This window comes from Vigna unguiculata, chromosome 6 (genome assembly GCF_037176805.1).
Source record: "Vigna unguiculata cultivar grain cowpea cultivar isolate G323 ecotype 2 chromosome 6, ASM3717680v1, whole genome shotgun sequence".
Classification (NCBI taxonomy): Eukaryota; Viridiplantae; Streptophyta; class Magnoliopsida; order Fabales; family Fabaceae; genus Vigna; species Vigna unguiculata.
In genome coordinates, this window is record NC_140797.1 from 25,899,467 (window position 1) to 25,915,382 (window position 15,916).

The 15,916-nt window shown below is 32.2% G+C and overlaps 1 protein-coding gene and 1 non-coding gene across 2 annotated transcripts; both read right to left on the minus strand.

Annotated features, from left to right (window-relative positions):
- Positions 1–1,100: 1,100 nt before the first annotated feature.
- Positions 1,101–3,130, minus strand: LOC114187047 (elongation factor 1-beta 2-like). The gene is made up of 6 exons (XM_028075163.2): positions 2,908–3,130; positions 2,637–2,753; positions 2,423–2,495; positions 1,824–1,941; positions 1,511–1,624; positions 1,101–1,414 (listed from the first exon to the last, which is right to left on the minus strand). The coding sequence occupies exons 1-6, from the start codon at positions 2,991–2,993 to the stop codon at positions 1,251–1,253; spliced, it is 672 nt and encodes a 223-aa protein (XP_027930964.1). The 5' UTR covers positions 2,994–3,130; the 3' UTR covers positions 1,101–1,250.
- A 7,588-nt stretch (positions 3,131–10,718) lies between these two features.
- LOC114189307 (small nucleolar RNA R71) lies at positions 10,719–10,825 on the minus strand. Its single transcript, XR_003605611.1, has one exon. It is a non-coding gene; the product is annotated as a small nucleolar RNA R71 (small nucleolar RNA).
- Between the last annotated feature and the right edge of the window lie 5,091 nt (positions 10,826–15,916).

A 15,916-nucleotide genomic window follows, 5' to 3' on the forward strand; every position in this document is an offset into this window, starting at 1 on the left:
GTTTAGGAATCGAGATCAAAGATAGTTTAAATATTATTTCCTCCTTTAACCCTTTGAAACATCTTTTAAGAATAAATCATGATATAACTCCAAACTCCAAAATAAACAATATTGTTTTAATGGATTTAGGTCAAAACACATTCAAAATGTTGTTCGTGAAAAGAGAATGTGTTAAGAAATTTCTCTTTCCAAAATGCCATTTTTTTTTTCAAGAATGTTGTGATCAAATTCAAATGTTAAGACAACACACAACTCTCACCCAGTTTATACCTATTAAAAAATCGTATTTGTTTTCTCCGTCTTATTTTAGAGGTATTTTTATAATTATGAGTAACAAATTGGACTAATATATATTCATGTTTTAACCCATTGTAAGAGAATTGTAATCGAAATCTTAATCCTCCTTGCAAAGTGGCGGGCTGATCCCATCAACTTTTAATTTTTAAATACTTTTAATTTTATATTTTAAAATTTATATATATTAAATACATTGCAGATGTTTTTTTAAAATTTAATTAATCAATATCTCTAATTAAATAAATTAAAATAATTATTATATTTAGATATTAAATTACTCTATTATAATTAATAATTAAAACTTAATTAATAAATATTAATGATTTAAATTATTATATATTTGAATATTTCAAGTGTTCGTAAGGCAGGTAAGACAACTCGAAAACTCTAATTCAACCCACCAAATTTCGACTGAAGGATACCATCCCAAGTAATTAGACTATAATGCTTGATACAAATCTTTATTACACAAACTTACATTTATGTAGCTAGCAAATAATTAAATAAATAATCCTCACTCTTGAACTAGTTCAACCTAATCCTTTCAAATTTCAAGTAGATTAACTATTCTTTATCGTAATAGTTAGGACACTTAAGACATTCATTCTATTCTTCATTAAAATTAAATGAAAACTCCAAATTCTTAAGAGGATGATGATGTCACTTATTTACCCAGAAGTTATACTACCACCACCAATGTCTACAATTGAACTGAAAGAATCCCATTACTCAGTGATCTTAATCCCACATACATAACCTAATAGTTTTATAAGAAAGAATAACTTTGATGAAACACTAGAACATAGATATTCAGAACATATATTCATTTAACTTCTCAGAATTCTAGTAACAAAAAACCACCACTGAAACATAAACTAGACATGAATGATTAAGGAAGTGGTCGAGACTTATCAAAGAAAAACAGGCTAATCAGCCACATTGAACAAGAAAACTTAAATTTTGTTGAATGCAACAATGTCACAGCTTTGGACATACTCGTTTATGGGCTCCACTGTCAATTGCTCCTCAATGAGGGAGTCCACAGATACAAGGTCGTCAACAATGGTTAACATGATCTGCAACTTCTTGATCCCATAACCAACAGGAACCAGTTTCGCTGTATCCACAACATCAACAAAACATTTTGTTCAAATCATAACCTATAGGTAACCACATCGATATTCAAGAGAAAAGCTATGAAAGTTTGACATACATGCTCCCCACAATAGACCCGGCATCTCAACACTGCGAACAGCCTCTTCCAGCTTCTTCATGTCTGTCTCATCATCCCAAGGCTTAACATCAAGAAGAACAGAAGATTTTCCACCTAAAAGCACCAATTGTTGATAGTTTTAATCACTTTTGGTAAGGAAGAAAGAAAGAAAGAAACAAGGAGCATATAAAATAACGCAAATTCACCATATAAGTGAATACTGCTACTAGTTTTAATCACTTTTGGTTATGTGCATTCAGGGATGCACATACACTCGGTAAAAAACTAAGTCAAGATTTCAAAGACATCTCACTCTCTTTCTTCTTGGCAGACTTCTTAGCAGCCTCTCTTTCCTCCGCCGCCTTTTTGTCTTCCTCGGTCTCGTCGCCAAAGAGATCAAGGTCATCATCATCTTCGGCAGCAGAAGCTTCCTGCAAATTCAAAATAAAATCTCAATAGTGCACTTGATGTTTCATCCATTTTCAGCTATTTTCAGCTTTCATACTTGAAGTATATTTTCTAACATGACCCCCAGAAAGAAGTCCAGATTAGGATGAGAAACATTGAATTTTCAGTCTCAGTCCTGAAGACAACATCAGAAACATGTGCCTCAACAAAACTCACTGTGGTCGCCTCGACAAAATTGAATTTAACTTCTTTTGTTCTAATTCAAACTTTAAGGGAACTGTGTCTAGGAAACAACTGAAACACCACAACATTATCCATAACGTAATCTTATCACTGACTTATGTTGTGAATGGTGAATTGTAGTGAATGTACTACCCTCAAGTTGAACTTTTTGTACTAAAAGTAAAAGGTGCATCAAATACCTAAAATTATGTACATATGCAAAATTAAAATACAACCACAAATATTAAGTAACTTGAAACAGCACATAAAGCATATACACACCGGTTTTGCAGGAACCGCCTCGGGAGTAGAAGCTTGGCCACTGAATCTCACCCCTTGAGCATTGCCAGGGAAACTTCACACCCAAAAAAAAAGCAAAAATTATTATAAAAAGAAAAAAAATGCGTATTAACAAACACAAATAAAACCCCAATTTGGCATCACAGAAGGATCAAAACAGTGACACCCAATTGCAATCATGAGCAAAAGAACAAACCTTGCAGCAAGGTTAGATGAGACAACCTCGTACCACTTGCCAACACTGGGGAAAGCATCGCCCGGCTTCTCCAAAACGGCAGCGTACACTTTGATGTCGTCCTTTGTAAACTGATCCCTGAAAACCCAGAAAGACCCAGCAGGAAAATGAGCAAGAAACGTGATAATAGTTGCTAAAGATGAAAAATTTTCGTTAAGAAATGAATGAGCAGAGCCAAAAGGAATGAAAAAACAAAAAAGTAAATAAAATTGAGAGGGTAATAGTAGGTTACCCAGAAACGTAGGTCTTTCCAGAAAGAAAGTCGTTGAGGGACTTGAGGCCTGAGTCTGTGTGGAGATTTGAGAAGGTAACGGCCATTTTTAGGAGTGAAGCAGGAAATTGGAGGCTGCTTGAGCTTGGAAAAGTTAGAAATGGAAGAAGAGAAGTTAAATAATTGATATTTATATTATGGACAAAACCCTAGTTGACATGCAAGTGATTGAAGGTATATTCCCTCTCAAATCTGTGTCGTAAATAAATTTAACAAGTATTCGTAAATAAATTTAATTTTGAATTTACTTTTAGTATATATGTTAATCTTAAATAATTCTTTTTTCATTTTCGTAAAATCATAAATAATTACTTTTATCATATTATATAACACTTTCATACTGAATAAAAAAACTTAAGTGACTATTTTAAGGAATATTTAAAGTTTGGTAGAAGGAAGGGAAAATAGATGAGAGGGGAGGAGTACGGCAATCCATGAGAGAATAATCCGGAAATTTTTACCTAGGTAGAACTAAAGTCTAATATTGTTTTTCTCTTTTATTTATGCAAATTATTTTAAAAAGAACAAAATTTAAAAGTTAAAATATATAATAGAATGTGTTAAATTTAATTTAAATTTTAGCTTAGTGAATAATAAAATAAATATTAGAATAAGGTGGTTTAATTTAAATAAATATTAATTTAGATTGTGTAAATAAATATATAATATAAAGTTTTAGTATTAAAATTATAATTATTTTAATAATTATGTACATGTTGATAATTAATAATGAAAATATTAAAAAGAGTTCTTGAAGATTGAAAACGTAAATTAGTTTAAATAATTAGTAAGAATTTATTTCATGTATAAATTTAGTGACAAATGAAACATAATTATTAATAATAAATATACAATAAAATTAAATTATAAATTTGTGAAAATAAAAAATCTGAAAATTATTTGTAATAGTTATTTAAATTACGTAAAAATTGTAATATTTTAGTTAAGAGTCATCGAAATTTTATTTATAATAAAGGTCACGTTCTAAATAATAATTAATTTTAGTGATTAAAATTTTTTAATTATTATAATGATTAATTTAGATACTAATTTATAAAATTAAAAATTATTGATTATTAAAATAATTATTATTATGAATAAAAAATTATAATTGGACATTAAACTAGTTTCTAAAATTAGATACCTTGGCTACTAAAGAAATTAGTTTTTAAATTGGTCATTAAAAATTAACTACCTTGATTTTTGTTACAAAAAAAATTAGTTTTTAAATTAGTTTCTAATTAATTAGTTATCAATTTAGTGCCCGAACCCGTCCCCGTTTTGACGGGGAATCCCCGCATTGACTGGGTATGGGTATGGGTATGGGGAATCCCCGACTTTTTCAGTTGGGTATGGGGATGGGTATGGGGATGTACATATACCCGCCATAATACCCGTCCCCGCCATATCTCCATTCTCGTTTAAATTATTAAAATATTCACAATTAATCAAGTAACCCCTATATATATATATATATATATTTTTTTTTTCTATTTTTTATTTCTTTTAATTATTTCATTTGTCATGAAACTCATTCTCATCTCCAATATATTTTTTATCTTATCATAACCTTTATGTAATTATGTTAAAATGATGTATGTTAATTAAAAAAAAATTATGCCTCACATTTGAATATTTATATTATTTTTAAATATTTTTATTTATTATAAATTTTTCTTTCACATGAGAATGTTTATACTCTCAATTTAAGATAATATAAAAAAAATTCTTTACTTATTATTATTATTAATTTTTGTTTAATTTGAAGAACTCTTTTGTTTCATTAAAATAATTTTCGTTATTTTTCAACCATTAATTATATGTTAATATTTGAAAAGTTTTCTTAATTCTCTAAGATATTTTTCGTCTTATCATACCTTAGTTATACATTTGATTTCCTTTGTGTGATTTTTTTCGATAGTCTCTCAAATTATTTCTAAAACACACATTTGTTAGTTTTTTAATATTTTTATTTATTTTTTTTATTTTCATCATGTAGAATAATATTTCGATATATTCTATCTAATTATTTTTTATTTTATAACTCATTATTAATCATAATGTAATTTTTTCACTTTAAATTCTGTTTGAAGTGGTTAAAATTATATATATATATATATATATATATATATATATATATATAATGATATTTAGGAATAGTATATGATAATTCACTACAAGAAAAACATGAAATGGTGACTGATTTAGTCAGTAACCCATATCAGTCACTATTTTTCGTCATTGGTGGTAGTAGTTGATTTATTGTCTGAATCAATGACTAAATTAGTGACCGATTCAATGATCGAATCTGTACTTGATTTAGTGACCAATTTAATTACTAATTTATATGTAATTTAATGACAAATTTTTTGGTCACTAATGATATTTCTATTTAATTTTAACCACTTCAAACATAATTTAATAATTAGTTCTGTAAGGTATTTTTCATTTTATCATACCTTAATTATACATTTGATTTCCTTTGTGCGATTTCTTTCGATAGTCTCTCAAATTATTTCTAAAACACACATTTGTTAGTCTTTTAATATTTTTATTTATTGTTTATTTTCATCATGTAGAATAATATTTCGATATATTCTATCTAATTATTTGTTATTTTATAACTCACTATTAATCATACTGTAATTTTTTCCACTTTAATTGTATAAATAACTTTTATTTACTACAATATAAAAATTTAATGTAATTGCTATGAATATTTTTTTGTCACTATCCAACATATATTGAAGTTCAAAAGATACAAAATCTATGTCAAAATTTTATTATTATGTTTATTATTTGTTCTTTGTGTCATTTTGATCAAGTGATGTATTATAACTTTTATTAGTGTATAAAAAAGAGATTCATTATAATTTAAAAAATTGAAGTAAACAAACATTTAAAATATATTTTAATTTGAATATTTGTTTTCCTTTTATTATTATGTTTATTATTTATTCTTTGTGTCATTTTGATCAAGTGACATATTATAACTTTTATTAGTGTATAAAAAAGATATTCATTAGAATTTAAAAAATTGAAGTAAACAAACATTTAAAATATATTTTAATTTAAATATTTGTTTTCCTTTTATATTTTTTTGAAATATTTTTTAATTTTATCAACTAAGTTCATCAATGTTGTAGTTTGCAAATTTAACAAATGTTTTGGTTCACATGAAATTTTATTTGGTATTCTAATATAAAATGTAAACAATTATAATTTATTTTAAGGTATTTGGCATCGAAGAAAATCCTCCTAATATTGAATATTTCATAATATTATGTTTTCTTTACCGTAATTTTTTTTCTTTTATAAAAATTAATATTGAAGTAGTTAGAACACGGGTACGGGTATGGGTACGAGATTATACCCGTTACCCGGTGGGGATGGGGATGGGAAAAAAGTTTGATACCCGTTGGGTTTGGGTATGGGGATGGGGATGAATTTTTTATGCGGGGATGGGTATGGGATAGCGAAACCCGTCCCCGTCCCGCCCCGTTGCCATCCCTACTTATAACAGTAACTATTTTAGTAACAAATAATTCTTAGTTTTGTAAATTGATATCTAAATTGGTCATTATAATAACTAATTATTTTTTAATTCTAAAATTAATTTTTAGTTGAGAATTTTCTTGTAGTGAAAATAATCATTTCATATTGTTCTCTTATATGAATCTTTGATTTGAATAAAAAGTTCAATATTATTCCATAAATCATAATACTTGTTAAAATAAAAAAGCTGATTTTTCTTTTTTGGAACAATTGAACGTCAACATTAGTTTTTGATTTGTACATTAGTGGACAACTTTTCTGTTAACAACTTGAGTTAGATGTTTATTGTTTCTGGTGTTTCAAGCAATCAACCAAGATGTTTCAAATTCCTCTGTCACAATAGGAATGATCAGAAATGAAATTTAATTCTTCTAACAAAATTACAATCTCACCATTAATTTTTTGTGCACGTCTTCTTTATGACGGTGATTAATTTTTTCTTAATCAAATGTATACATGATTAAACCCTCATTTTTAAGTTTTATCATTACAATTCAGTATTTTTTTTAGAACTTAGCAATTTCTTAACATGTTGTAATATTTTAAATCTGCCAAATTAATTTTTTTAATTACAAATCCATTTTTCTTTTTGGCTTTAGTAACTTGTTAACCAGCCTGTCATCATCTGCATTTGCTGCTCTTCATTCTTACATCAAATCAAATTTGTAGTCTTTACTACTCACACATTTAGGTACTTCTTCCTATATCATTATCTTCCTTTAGTTTTATTTGTTATATATATTATGTACTACTTTGATTGTCCTTCTTTTTATTCATTACTTTCTTCTAATTAATAGGTTTTTAAATTTATATTAATTTTTGATTTTTGATTTATTATTTTTGGTTTAAATAGACAACATACCTAAATGGAAAATATTCCTTCTAACAAATCAACATCAGAACAACAAAGATAAATATGGAGAATAAATACTTGAAATAAAAGACGTAGAATGACCCCCCAACAAAGACTTATTGAACAATCTAAAAATAATTCCGCAAACACAACCAACATTGTCCCAATGCCAAACAGAGCTCCCCGATTGAGAATGACATTTATTCGACAAATGGCTCGGTCAATAACTAATGTAGGTAACATCACATTTTTTCTCATCACTATTGTATGTCATTGGTCGAGAATGTCCTTCCGAGTATCCTCACATTCTTTTTAGTTATTTCCTGTAAACTATATATTTGATTTAAATAAAATTTAACTTATTTTTTAAATATTAGGTTATGGTTTTGTCCTACAAAGGTTTGTAGGATGTAATGATAATGAAGCAGGACCAAGTAATACACACATTACTGACACTCAACATGGTTAGTAAATTTTATTCATCAATATTTAATCCATGTTATTTACTTACCATTTTATGAAATATTTACATATTTTTATTTATTATGCTCCATGCTTTCACATAATAGGTTCTACTCATGCACCGCAAAGGTTTGAAGAATATAATGCATATGAAGCACCGTTAAGTACTTCACCTGTCAGTAACATAAATTGTGGTCAGTACACTATATCCTTTGTATTATGTACAACCATAAAAAAACATATATAAACAATAATGTACTCTAGCAATCTTAACAATACTTCATAAATAGTAACATTTACTTACGCTTAAACAAACAAAATTATATCTAACTCTATACAAAAAAGTAGGATACAACTTCTTTGTTTAGGTTTAAACCCACCTCATCGCTACTATATGTCATTAGCCGAGAAAGTCCTTCCAAGTATGCTTACATTCCTTTTAGTTCTTTCCTGTAAAGTATATATTTGATTTAAATACAATTTATCTTATTTTTTAAATATTAGGTTATGGTTTTGCCCCACAAAAGTTTCCAGGACGTAATGATAATGAAGCAAGACCAAGTAATACGCACATTACTGACATTGAACATGGTTAGTCAACTTTATTCATCAATAGTTAATCCATCTTATTTACTTTCCATTTCACAAAATATTTTCATTTTTTTATTTATTATTCTAGAATGTCTTATTATGATTTTGATATAATTTATTACGGTGTTGAATAATAAAACACCTTTAAGTTGTCGTTAATTTCTGCAGTTAGTTCCTTTTTGTCTTTTTTTCTCTGTGTATCAAGATATGATTATACTCTTTTACAATCTATCATGATTTTTAATTTTCTCGTTATTTATTACAATGATATTGGTTATTTATTATGCACTTTTTTTCATTGATTTAACACTACACAAGTTATGATTTTCATGCATGATAAGTGCCAAAAATGAGTAATTTTCATATGAAATGAGGGCACTTATGTTCTTAATTTGTGTTTATATCATGATTGATTTTGCCTAAATCTAGAAAAGAATGAGCTTCCAAGTTTTTGTTGAAAAGAAGTCACTTGATCCCTGTTTTGTGTAATTTTCAGGTAAATTATAGTAAAAGGAGGAAAGAACACAAGAAGAGTGAAATGAGAAATGAAGAAACAGAAAAGAAACTCTGTAGGGTCGCTCAAACCCAAGCAATCTCGCCTAAGCGAGAGCTTGGGCCGCCATTCTCGCCTAAGCGAAGAAGGATCACGCCTAAGCGAGAGCTTGTGCAGTGGAGATCATCTTTTGCCGCCACTCTCGCCCAAGCGAGATTTGATGTTGCCAATCTCGCTTAAGCGAGATTTCGTGAAGGGGCCTCTGTAATTTTGTGATTCTCGCTCAAGCTAGGATTGGGTCGCCTAAGCGAGACCCTTTCTTCATGCTGAAGTACTCTATCTCGCCCAAGCGAGATTCAGTAGCCCAAGCGAGAATTTGTGCTGTATATATATTGTGGAGGTTCAGAACTGCAAATTAGCTAGAGATTTTTGGAGAGAAACTACGGAACTGCAGAAGCTGCAACCACGAGCAGAGCACATAACATATTTTCTCTTCTTCTTCTTTAGTTCATAGGTTTTAATGGCTGCCATGAGTGGCTAAATCTTCCTTCTTGGATTGAATGTAATCTACTCAAACTTGGATGTAATATGGTGATATTTATATATAGCATTTCTGTTTTTACTCAATATTGGTATTATTGTTCCGTTCTTAATGCTTGATTCTATCTAATCAATAGATATTTTGATTTTGATTTTTAGATTTGACTAGAAAGTATTTCTGAAAATCTGATTTGAACAATGATACTTGATATACTGTGATGCTAGGAATAGATCTCAATATATCAATTGCTTTTAGCACTCGACCGTATTGCTGGATAGTTTGCTGAATATGTGAAGAATCAATATTCAGGGAACTAATCTTATGAATTTTATACGCGAGGGATTGGTATAAATGATTTTTGAGTGTGCATCAATATTGGTATTTTCAGATGTTATATATTATATTCATCTATATTACAAACAAGGGAGATAGATGAAATTCAATCCCAGTTTCTTTTACTGTATTTTTCTAAACTTTTCCGCTTTTATTGTATTCAGCTTATGCAATAGTTAATGTCAAATCAAATTAAAATCTTTGTACATATGCTGATTGAGATAATTATTAATTTTCACTGAATCTATTCCTCATGGGTTCGACACTCCTACTTTAAATCATTATACTACAGTTGACTTTTGGTATGCTTACCAAGAGACCAACAAGTGTATATTTTTCTTTATTAGATAGCTTATTAAATTTCTCCTTTGTACTAATCCTTGCTTGAGCTGTTTTGATTTATGCTCTTAAGAGGTCAGGTTCCTGAAGATCGATTAGCATTTGACCCGGAGATAAAAAAGACAGCTAGAAGGAATAGAGGCAGAAACAAAAAGAAGCAAGGAAAGACAAGGGAAGAATCTTCCAGTACTTCCATCACACCTCAATCAGAAAACATGGAGAATCAAAGACCAGCTCCAACCAGAAAGACACTTGGAGACCATGCTATGCAGCAAGGGCCAAGATATTTTTCTAGCATAGCAATACCACCCACTACCAAAACTTTGGAGATGAAGCTAGCCTTCCTCAGCTTAATCAGTTCTCATCAATTCACTGGAATGGATAATGAAGATCCATATACTCATCTCTCTACATTCTATGAATTGATAGGAACCATGGGCTTTCAAGAAGGAGATCTTGAGCATGTATACATGTGTTTGTTTCCTTTTTCTTTGGCAGGTAAAGTAAAGGAATGGCTTAAGTCACATCCAAACCAGAGTTTGAACAGTTGGAAGGATGTTGAAGAGAAATTCTTGAACAGATTCTTTCCACCATCTCGCTACATCATAGCCAAAGCTGATATTTCGACGTTTAGGCAAGGACCAGATGAGCCATTATATGAAGCTTGGGAGCAATTCAATTCTTTATTGAGGAAATGCCCAAATCACGGATTTGAAGATATTGCTCAGCTGAACATATTCCGTAACGATCTGAGGCCTGATACCAAGATGATATTAGATGCAGCAGCAAGTGGAACAATGATGAGTGTAGATGCAGAGCAAGCAACAAGAATCATTGAGGCATTAGCATCCACAGATCATCAAGCTTAGCATAATAGGCAAACTGTTCGGAGGAAAGGAGTGCTTGATCTTAGTACTACAGATGTGATCGTAGCTCAGAATAAAATTCTGACTCAACAGATTGAAGCACTGACAAAGCAAATGTCTAAATTACCCGAGTAGTTGCAAGTTGTGCAATCTTCTCCCAGTCAACAACCCATGAGATGTGACTTATGTGGAGGCGATCATCCAAAGGGTCATTATTCTTATCAGAGTAGCTCACAAGGAGAAGTTCAATATGTAAGTAACCAAGGAAGACCGAGAAATTTCTCCAACAATAACAACTTTTCACAAGGGTGGAGAAATAATCAAAATCAAAATTTTGGATGGAAGCAAGATGTTGGTCCTTCAAACAGACAACCTCCTTACCAACAGCAACAACAACAGTATCCTTTTGTGCATGACAGAACAACTAAACTAGAGGATACTCTAGAAAATTTTATGCAAGCTTCTTTGACCAATCAGAAAAATACAGAAGCTTCAATCAGAAATCTTGAAATACAGGTTGGACAGTTGGCTAAGCAATTATCAGATCAGTAAGCAAGTCAATTTTTAGCCAACACTCAGACTAATTCGACGGAGCACTGGAATTCAATTACTACCAGAAGTGGTAAAATTGTGGGAAGAGGGATTGGAGACAACCTGGTTGTAGAGGAAGAGGTGTTGGAGGAACCAGAGAAAGAGAAAAAAAATGAGTGTGAGGGAGAGGAAGAACAAAATGAAATAGAGTTTGTAAATAGAAGAGAAGAAAAAGAAGAAAAAAATAAAAAATAAGGAGAAAAAGAGGGAGAAGGTTGAGAAATAGGTACCATAGTTGAAAAACCTTTCATACCCTTAAAACCCTTTCAAAAAAGACAAGGAGAGGCAGTTTGCAAGGTTCATGGATATTTTCAAGCGATTGTAGATTAATATTCCTTTTTTGGATGCTATGGAGCAGATGCCAACTTATGCAAAATTCATGAAAGAGCTCCTAACAAAGAAAATAAAATTTTTTGAAGAAACAATGGAGCTTGAAGCGGGGTGTAGTGCCATCATTCAAAAATCTTTACCTCAGAAGTCAAAGGACCTTGGGAGCTTCACTATTCCAGTCACAATTGGAACATTGCTAGTAGATAAAGCATTGCTCGACTTGGGTGCAAATATAAATTTGATGCCTCTGTCTATGCTACGTAGAATAGGAGATCTGGAAGTAAAGCCTACAAGGATGACATTACAATTAGCTGACAAATCTTTGAAGTATCCATATGGAGTGGTAGAGGATGTCTTGGTCAAAGTTGACAAATTCATATTCCTGGTCGATTTTGTTGTGATGGATATTGAGGAAGACATTGAAGTCCCTTTGATACTGGGAAGACCTTTCATGAAAACAGCCAAGGTCATTATTGATGGTGATGATGGCAAATTGAAGGTCAGAATGCAGGATGATGAAGTCAACTTTAATGTATTTGGGGCAATGCAACACACTAAAGACAAACAACAATGTTTCAAAGTGGATGTGATAGATGAACTTTTTTATCAGTTAGTAAGCAAGTAACAAAAGCAAACCCTTTAAAAAAAGGTTTAGCTGATGTTCATGATGATAAGGCAGCAAAAGAAAAGAGAAAATTACAGCTGCAAGAATTGGAGGAAATGAGACTCAGCGCTTATGAGTCCTCTAAGCTCTACAAGGGAAAGATGAAAGCTTATCATGACAAGAAAATTCTCAAAATCAAAGTGGTCAATCAGTGCTATTGTTCAATTCCAGGTTGAGATTTTTCCCTGGAAAGCTAAAATCAAAGTGGTCAGGACCATTTCTTGTTAAAAATGTGAAATCCTATGGAGCCGTTGAGCTAGAGGATCCTAAATCACAAAGAAGCTGGGTTGTAAATGGGCAACGATTGAAGCCCTATCTTGGTGGTGAGATTGATAGGCTCGCCACAATCATTCAACTAGATGAGCCTTAATGAAACAGGCGTCAGGCTCGTGACGTTAAACAAGCGCTTCCTTGAAGGCAACCTAGTGTTTTAATTATGTTCTTGCACTTCAATTTCATCTTGTGTGATTAAATGTGTTTGTGTATGTAATTATGTGTTTGTGTTTATAGTTCTATGTTGTGTGTAAAAAGGTGAGTTTTTAGCATCCAATCATCTCAATAAGGCAAATCATGCACTTTTGGTGTTTTCAAACAAAACTGGTATTTTAAGCATAGGAATGAGTTTTAGTGCCAGAATTGAGATCATCAAATGCTAAAAATTGCCTTGTTTTGGCCAAATTGTGAAATTTGAGTTTGATAGCTTGATCTTTAGTTTGATGTTGTGAAACCTTTTGAAATGGTAGAGAATTGATTGAAGTATGGTTTGGTGTGTGTTTATGAGTTAATTGGACTGAAAGGATCATGAAATGGCTGAGTGAAAGTGAACAAAATTTTGAAAAGTGCAAATTCTGAGAATTCTCATAACTGCACGAAAAACTCGCCCAAGCTAAGCATGTCTCGCCTCAGCGAGATATGCAAAACCTAAGCCAACCAATTTTGCTGATATACTCGCTTAAGTGAGTAGTGGCTCGCCTAGGGGAGAATGCCCTGTACCAAGGGTGTTTTGGGCGACACAGTCTCGCCTGCGTGAGACTTTTTAATATTTCTCTCACGCTCATCTCGCTTAAGCGAGATTCGGTTGCTTGAACGAGAAATCGCACTTAAGTGAGGGACAGGGGCATAACTCGCTCAGTTTTCTTTCCCCCAAGCTCTCGCCCACGTCTCGCTCACATTCTCCCTTCTTTAGTTTTGAGCGCACCTTCACTCACTCATTTCTCTGCATTTTAACTCACAATTCTCTTCCTCCCTTTGCTAATTCCACATAAAGGTAAGTTCTTTTTCCTCATTCTCTTCATTTTCACCAAGCATAGTCACGATTTGTACACTCCAAACCCTAGGATAGTGTCCATGTTCTGTTTGCTGCATTTTGTGTTTATGTTGTGAGTTTTAATATAAATTGGTGCTGTAACAGAGTAATGTGGTTTGTTTATGCACGAATTGGTTCAAAAATTTCATATTTTAAGAGTGCATCCAAGCTGTTTGACAAAATGTTTGACTTAATTATGTTCTTGGTTGGTTATTTAAGTTTGTAAAAGCTGACTTGGCATGTTTTTGGTGGGTTAAGTTTTAGCCTTGCAGGTCAATGGCTAGAACAAAGACAACATCTAGACTTTCCGATACTGAACCCAACAAAGGGAAGAGGAGAAGACGTGCAAGTAGCCCTTCTCCTAGAAGGCAAAATAGCAATTTGTTTAGAGACCCCCAAAGATTAGAACGGTATGAGAAGATAAAGAACTGGGTCTTTATCAAAGAAAGAAAGGTGGTCCTACTCCCGGACGAATATGATCCATTCTTGAATGACCTTATCAGGAGGAATTGGATGAAGTTGGCTGACCCGCTTCCCAAATTTGATCCAGAGATTGTCAGAGAGTTTTATGCAAATGCCTATTCTAACAGTTAGGAGGACATGGGTAAATTATGATCGAACAACCATCAATGAATTCCTTGGTAATCCACTACCACTAGAACTAGGGCAACACTGTGATTTCATAAGAAGAAGGAGGAGTCATGAACCTTATGATGAAAATGAAGTGGCACTCCTTATATGCGCTGCCAATCGATCTTATCAAGTCAGACCCATTGGAAATCCTCTCAGAATTCTAAGAAGGGATATGAAAACCTTAGCCCAAGTCTGTTCCATATTCTTACTTGCAAACATAGTGCCCATTGGCCACGTCTCAGACTTGAATGTGCCTAGATGTCATCTCCTTTATTGCATAATGAGGGAAGATCTCAATGTTGACGTGGCCACCATTATATCGTAAGAAATCCGCAAATTTGTGAGGTATGAAGTCAACACAAGGAATGAAAAGGTAAAAGGTGCTTTGGGTTTTTCGGCTTTAATCACAGGTCTTTGCCAAGATCAAGGGGTGGAGGTGGAGTTAACTGAAAAGATCTGACCTTCAATCACCAAGAAATTCATTGAACACTTGTGTACCCACCCAGAGGACTTGGAGCAGCAAGAAGAGCCCCAACTGGACCAACAAGCTGAAGACCAACCAGCTAAAGACCAACCAGCAATGGAAGAACAACAAACAGGGCCCACACAACAACCTCAACTCAACATGAATAATGAATTGCTTGAGCAAATGAGCTATATGAGGTTGCAGATGGAGCACACCCACCAGCAAAATGCTTCCATTCATAGAGGACAACTCCACCTTCAGGAGTACCTCTATCAGAATGTCCGCGGACCATACCCAGGCATGACTCCATCAGACTTCTTGACTTATCTACAGTGGCCTGGGGACAATCCTATTTTCTCGGGGGGAAGTGGACCTGTTGCAGGTGATGGACCATCAGGAGCTGCGGACAAAGATAACTTTGTTGCTGACACAGATGGAGCAGGCATTGAGGAGGAGATTTATTTTGGAGGAGATTGATTCACATCACCATTCCACCCTTCAGAACTCTATAAATACGGTTTCATTGTTCTTTTTCTTTTAGTATTTTGCAGTATTTATGTAATTACTACTATTTTGCTTTAGTTGTTTTGGCTAGAATGCTATATTATCTAGTTAATTAACTGTTGAACTTTACTTTTTGGTTTAGTATTTTGTGCATAATACTTTGAGACAACAAAAATTTTTTGGTAATCATTTTGAAAATCTTTCTTGAGGGAATTGGTTAAAGAGAAATCTGATTTCAGTAAGTATTCTGAGTCTAGAACAACTGAGTGAACTGAACACAGAGGTGAAAAAGGAAAATTTTGGTTGAATTCATAATTAAATAGGATTAGGATATTAGTGCTGGATAATTAGTCAAGATAATCACTTGTAACAACAAGTGAGATACCAAGGAAATAAACCAGAAAACCCAGTGAGTGTGTGAATCCTTAAACAGCTTGAGTGTT

Coding starts and splice junctions, on each gene's coding strand:
- LOC114187047 (XM_028075163.2), bottom strand. CDS start 2,993: ATGGCCGTTACCTTCTCAAATCTCCACACAGACTCAGGCCTCAAGTCC. Junction 2,754..2,907: donor GGAAAGACCTACGTTTCTGG/GTAACCTACTAT, acceptor CTGGGTTTTCAG/GGATCAGTTTACAAAGGACG. Junction 2,496..2,636: donor TCATCTAACCTTGCTGCAAG/GTTTGTTCTTTT, acceptor TTGGGTGTGAAG/TTTCCCTGGCAATGCTCAAG.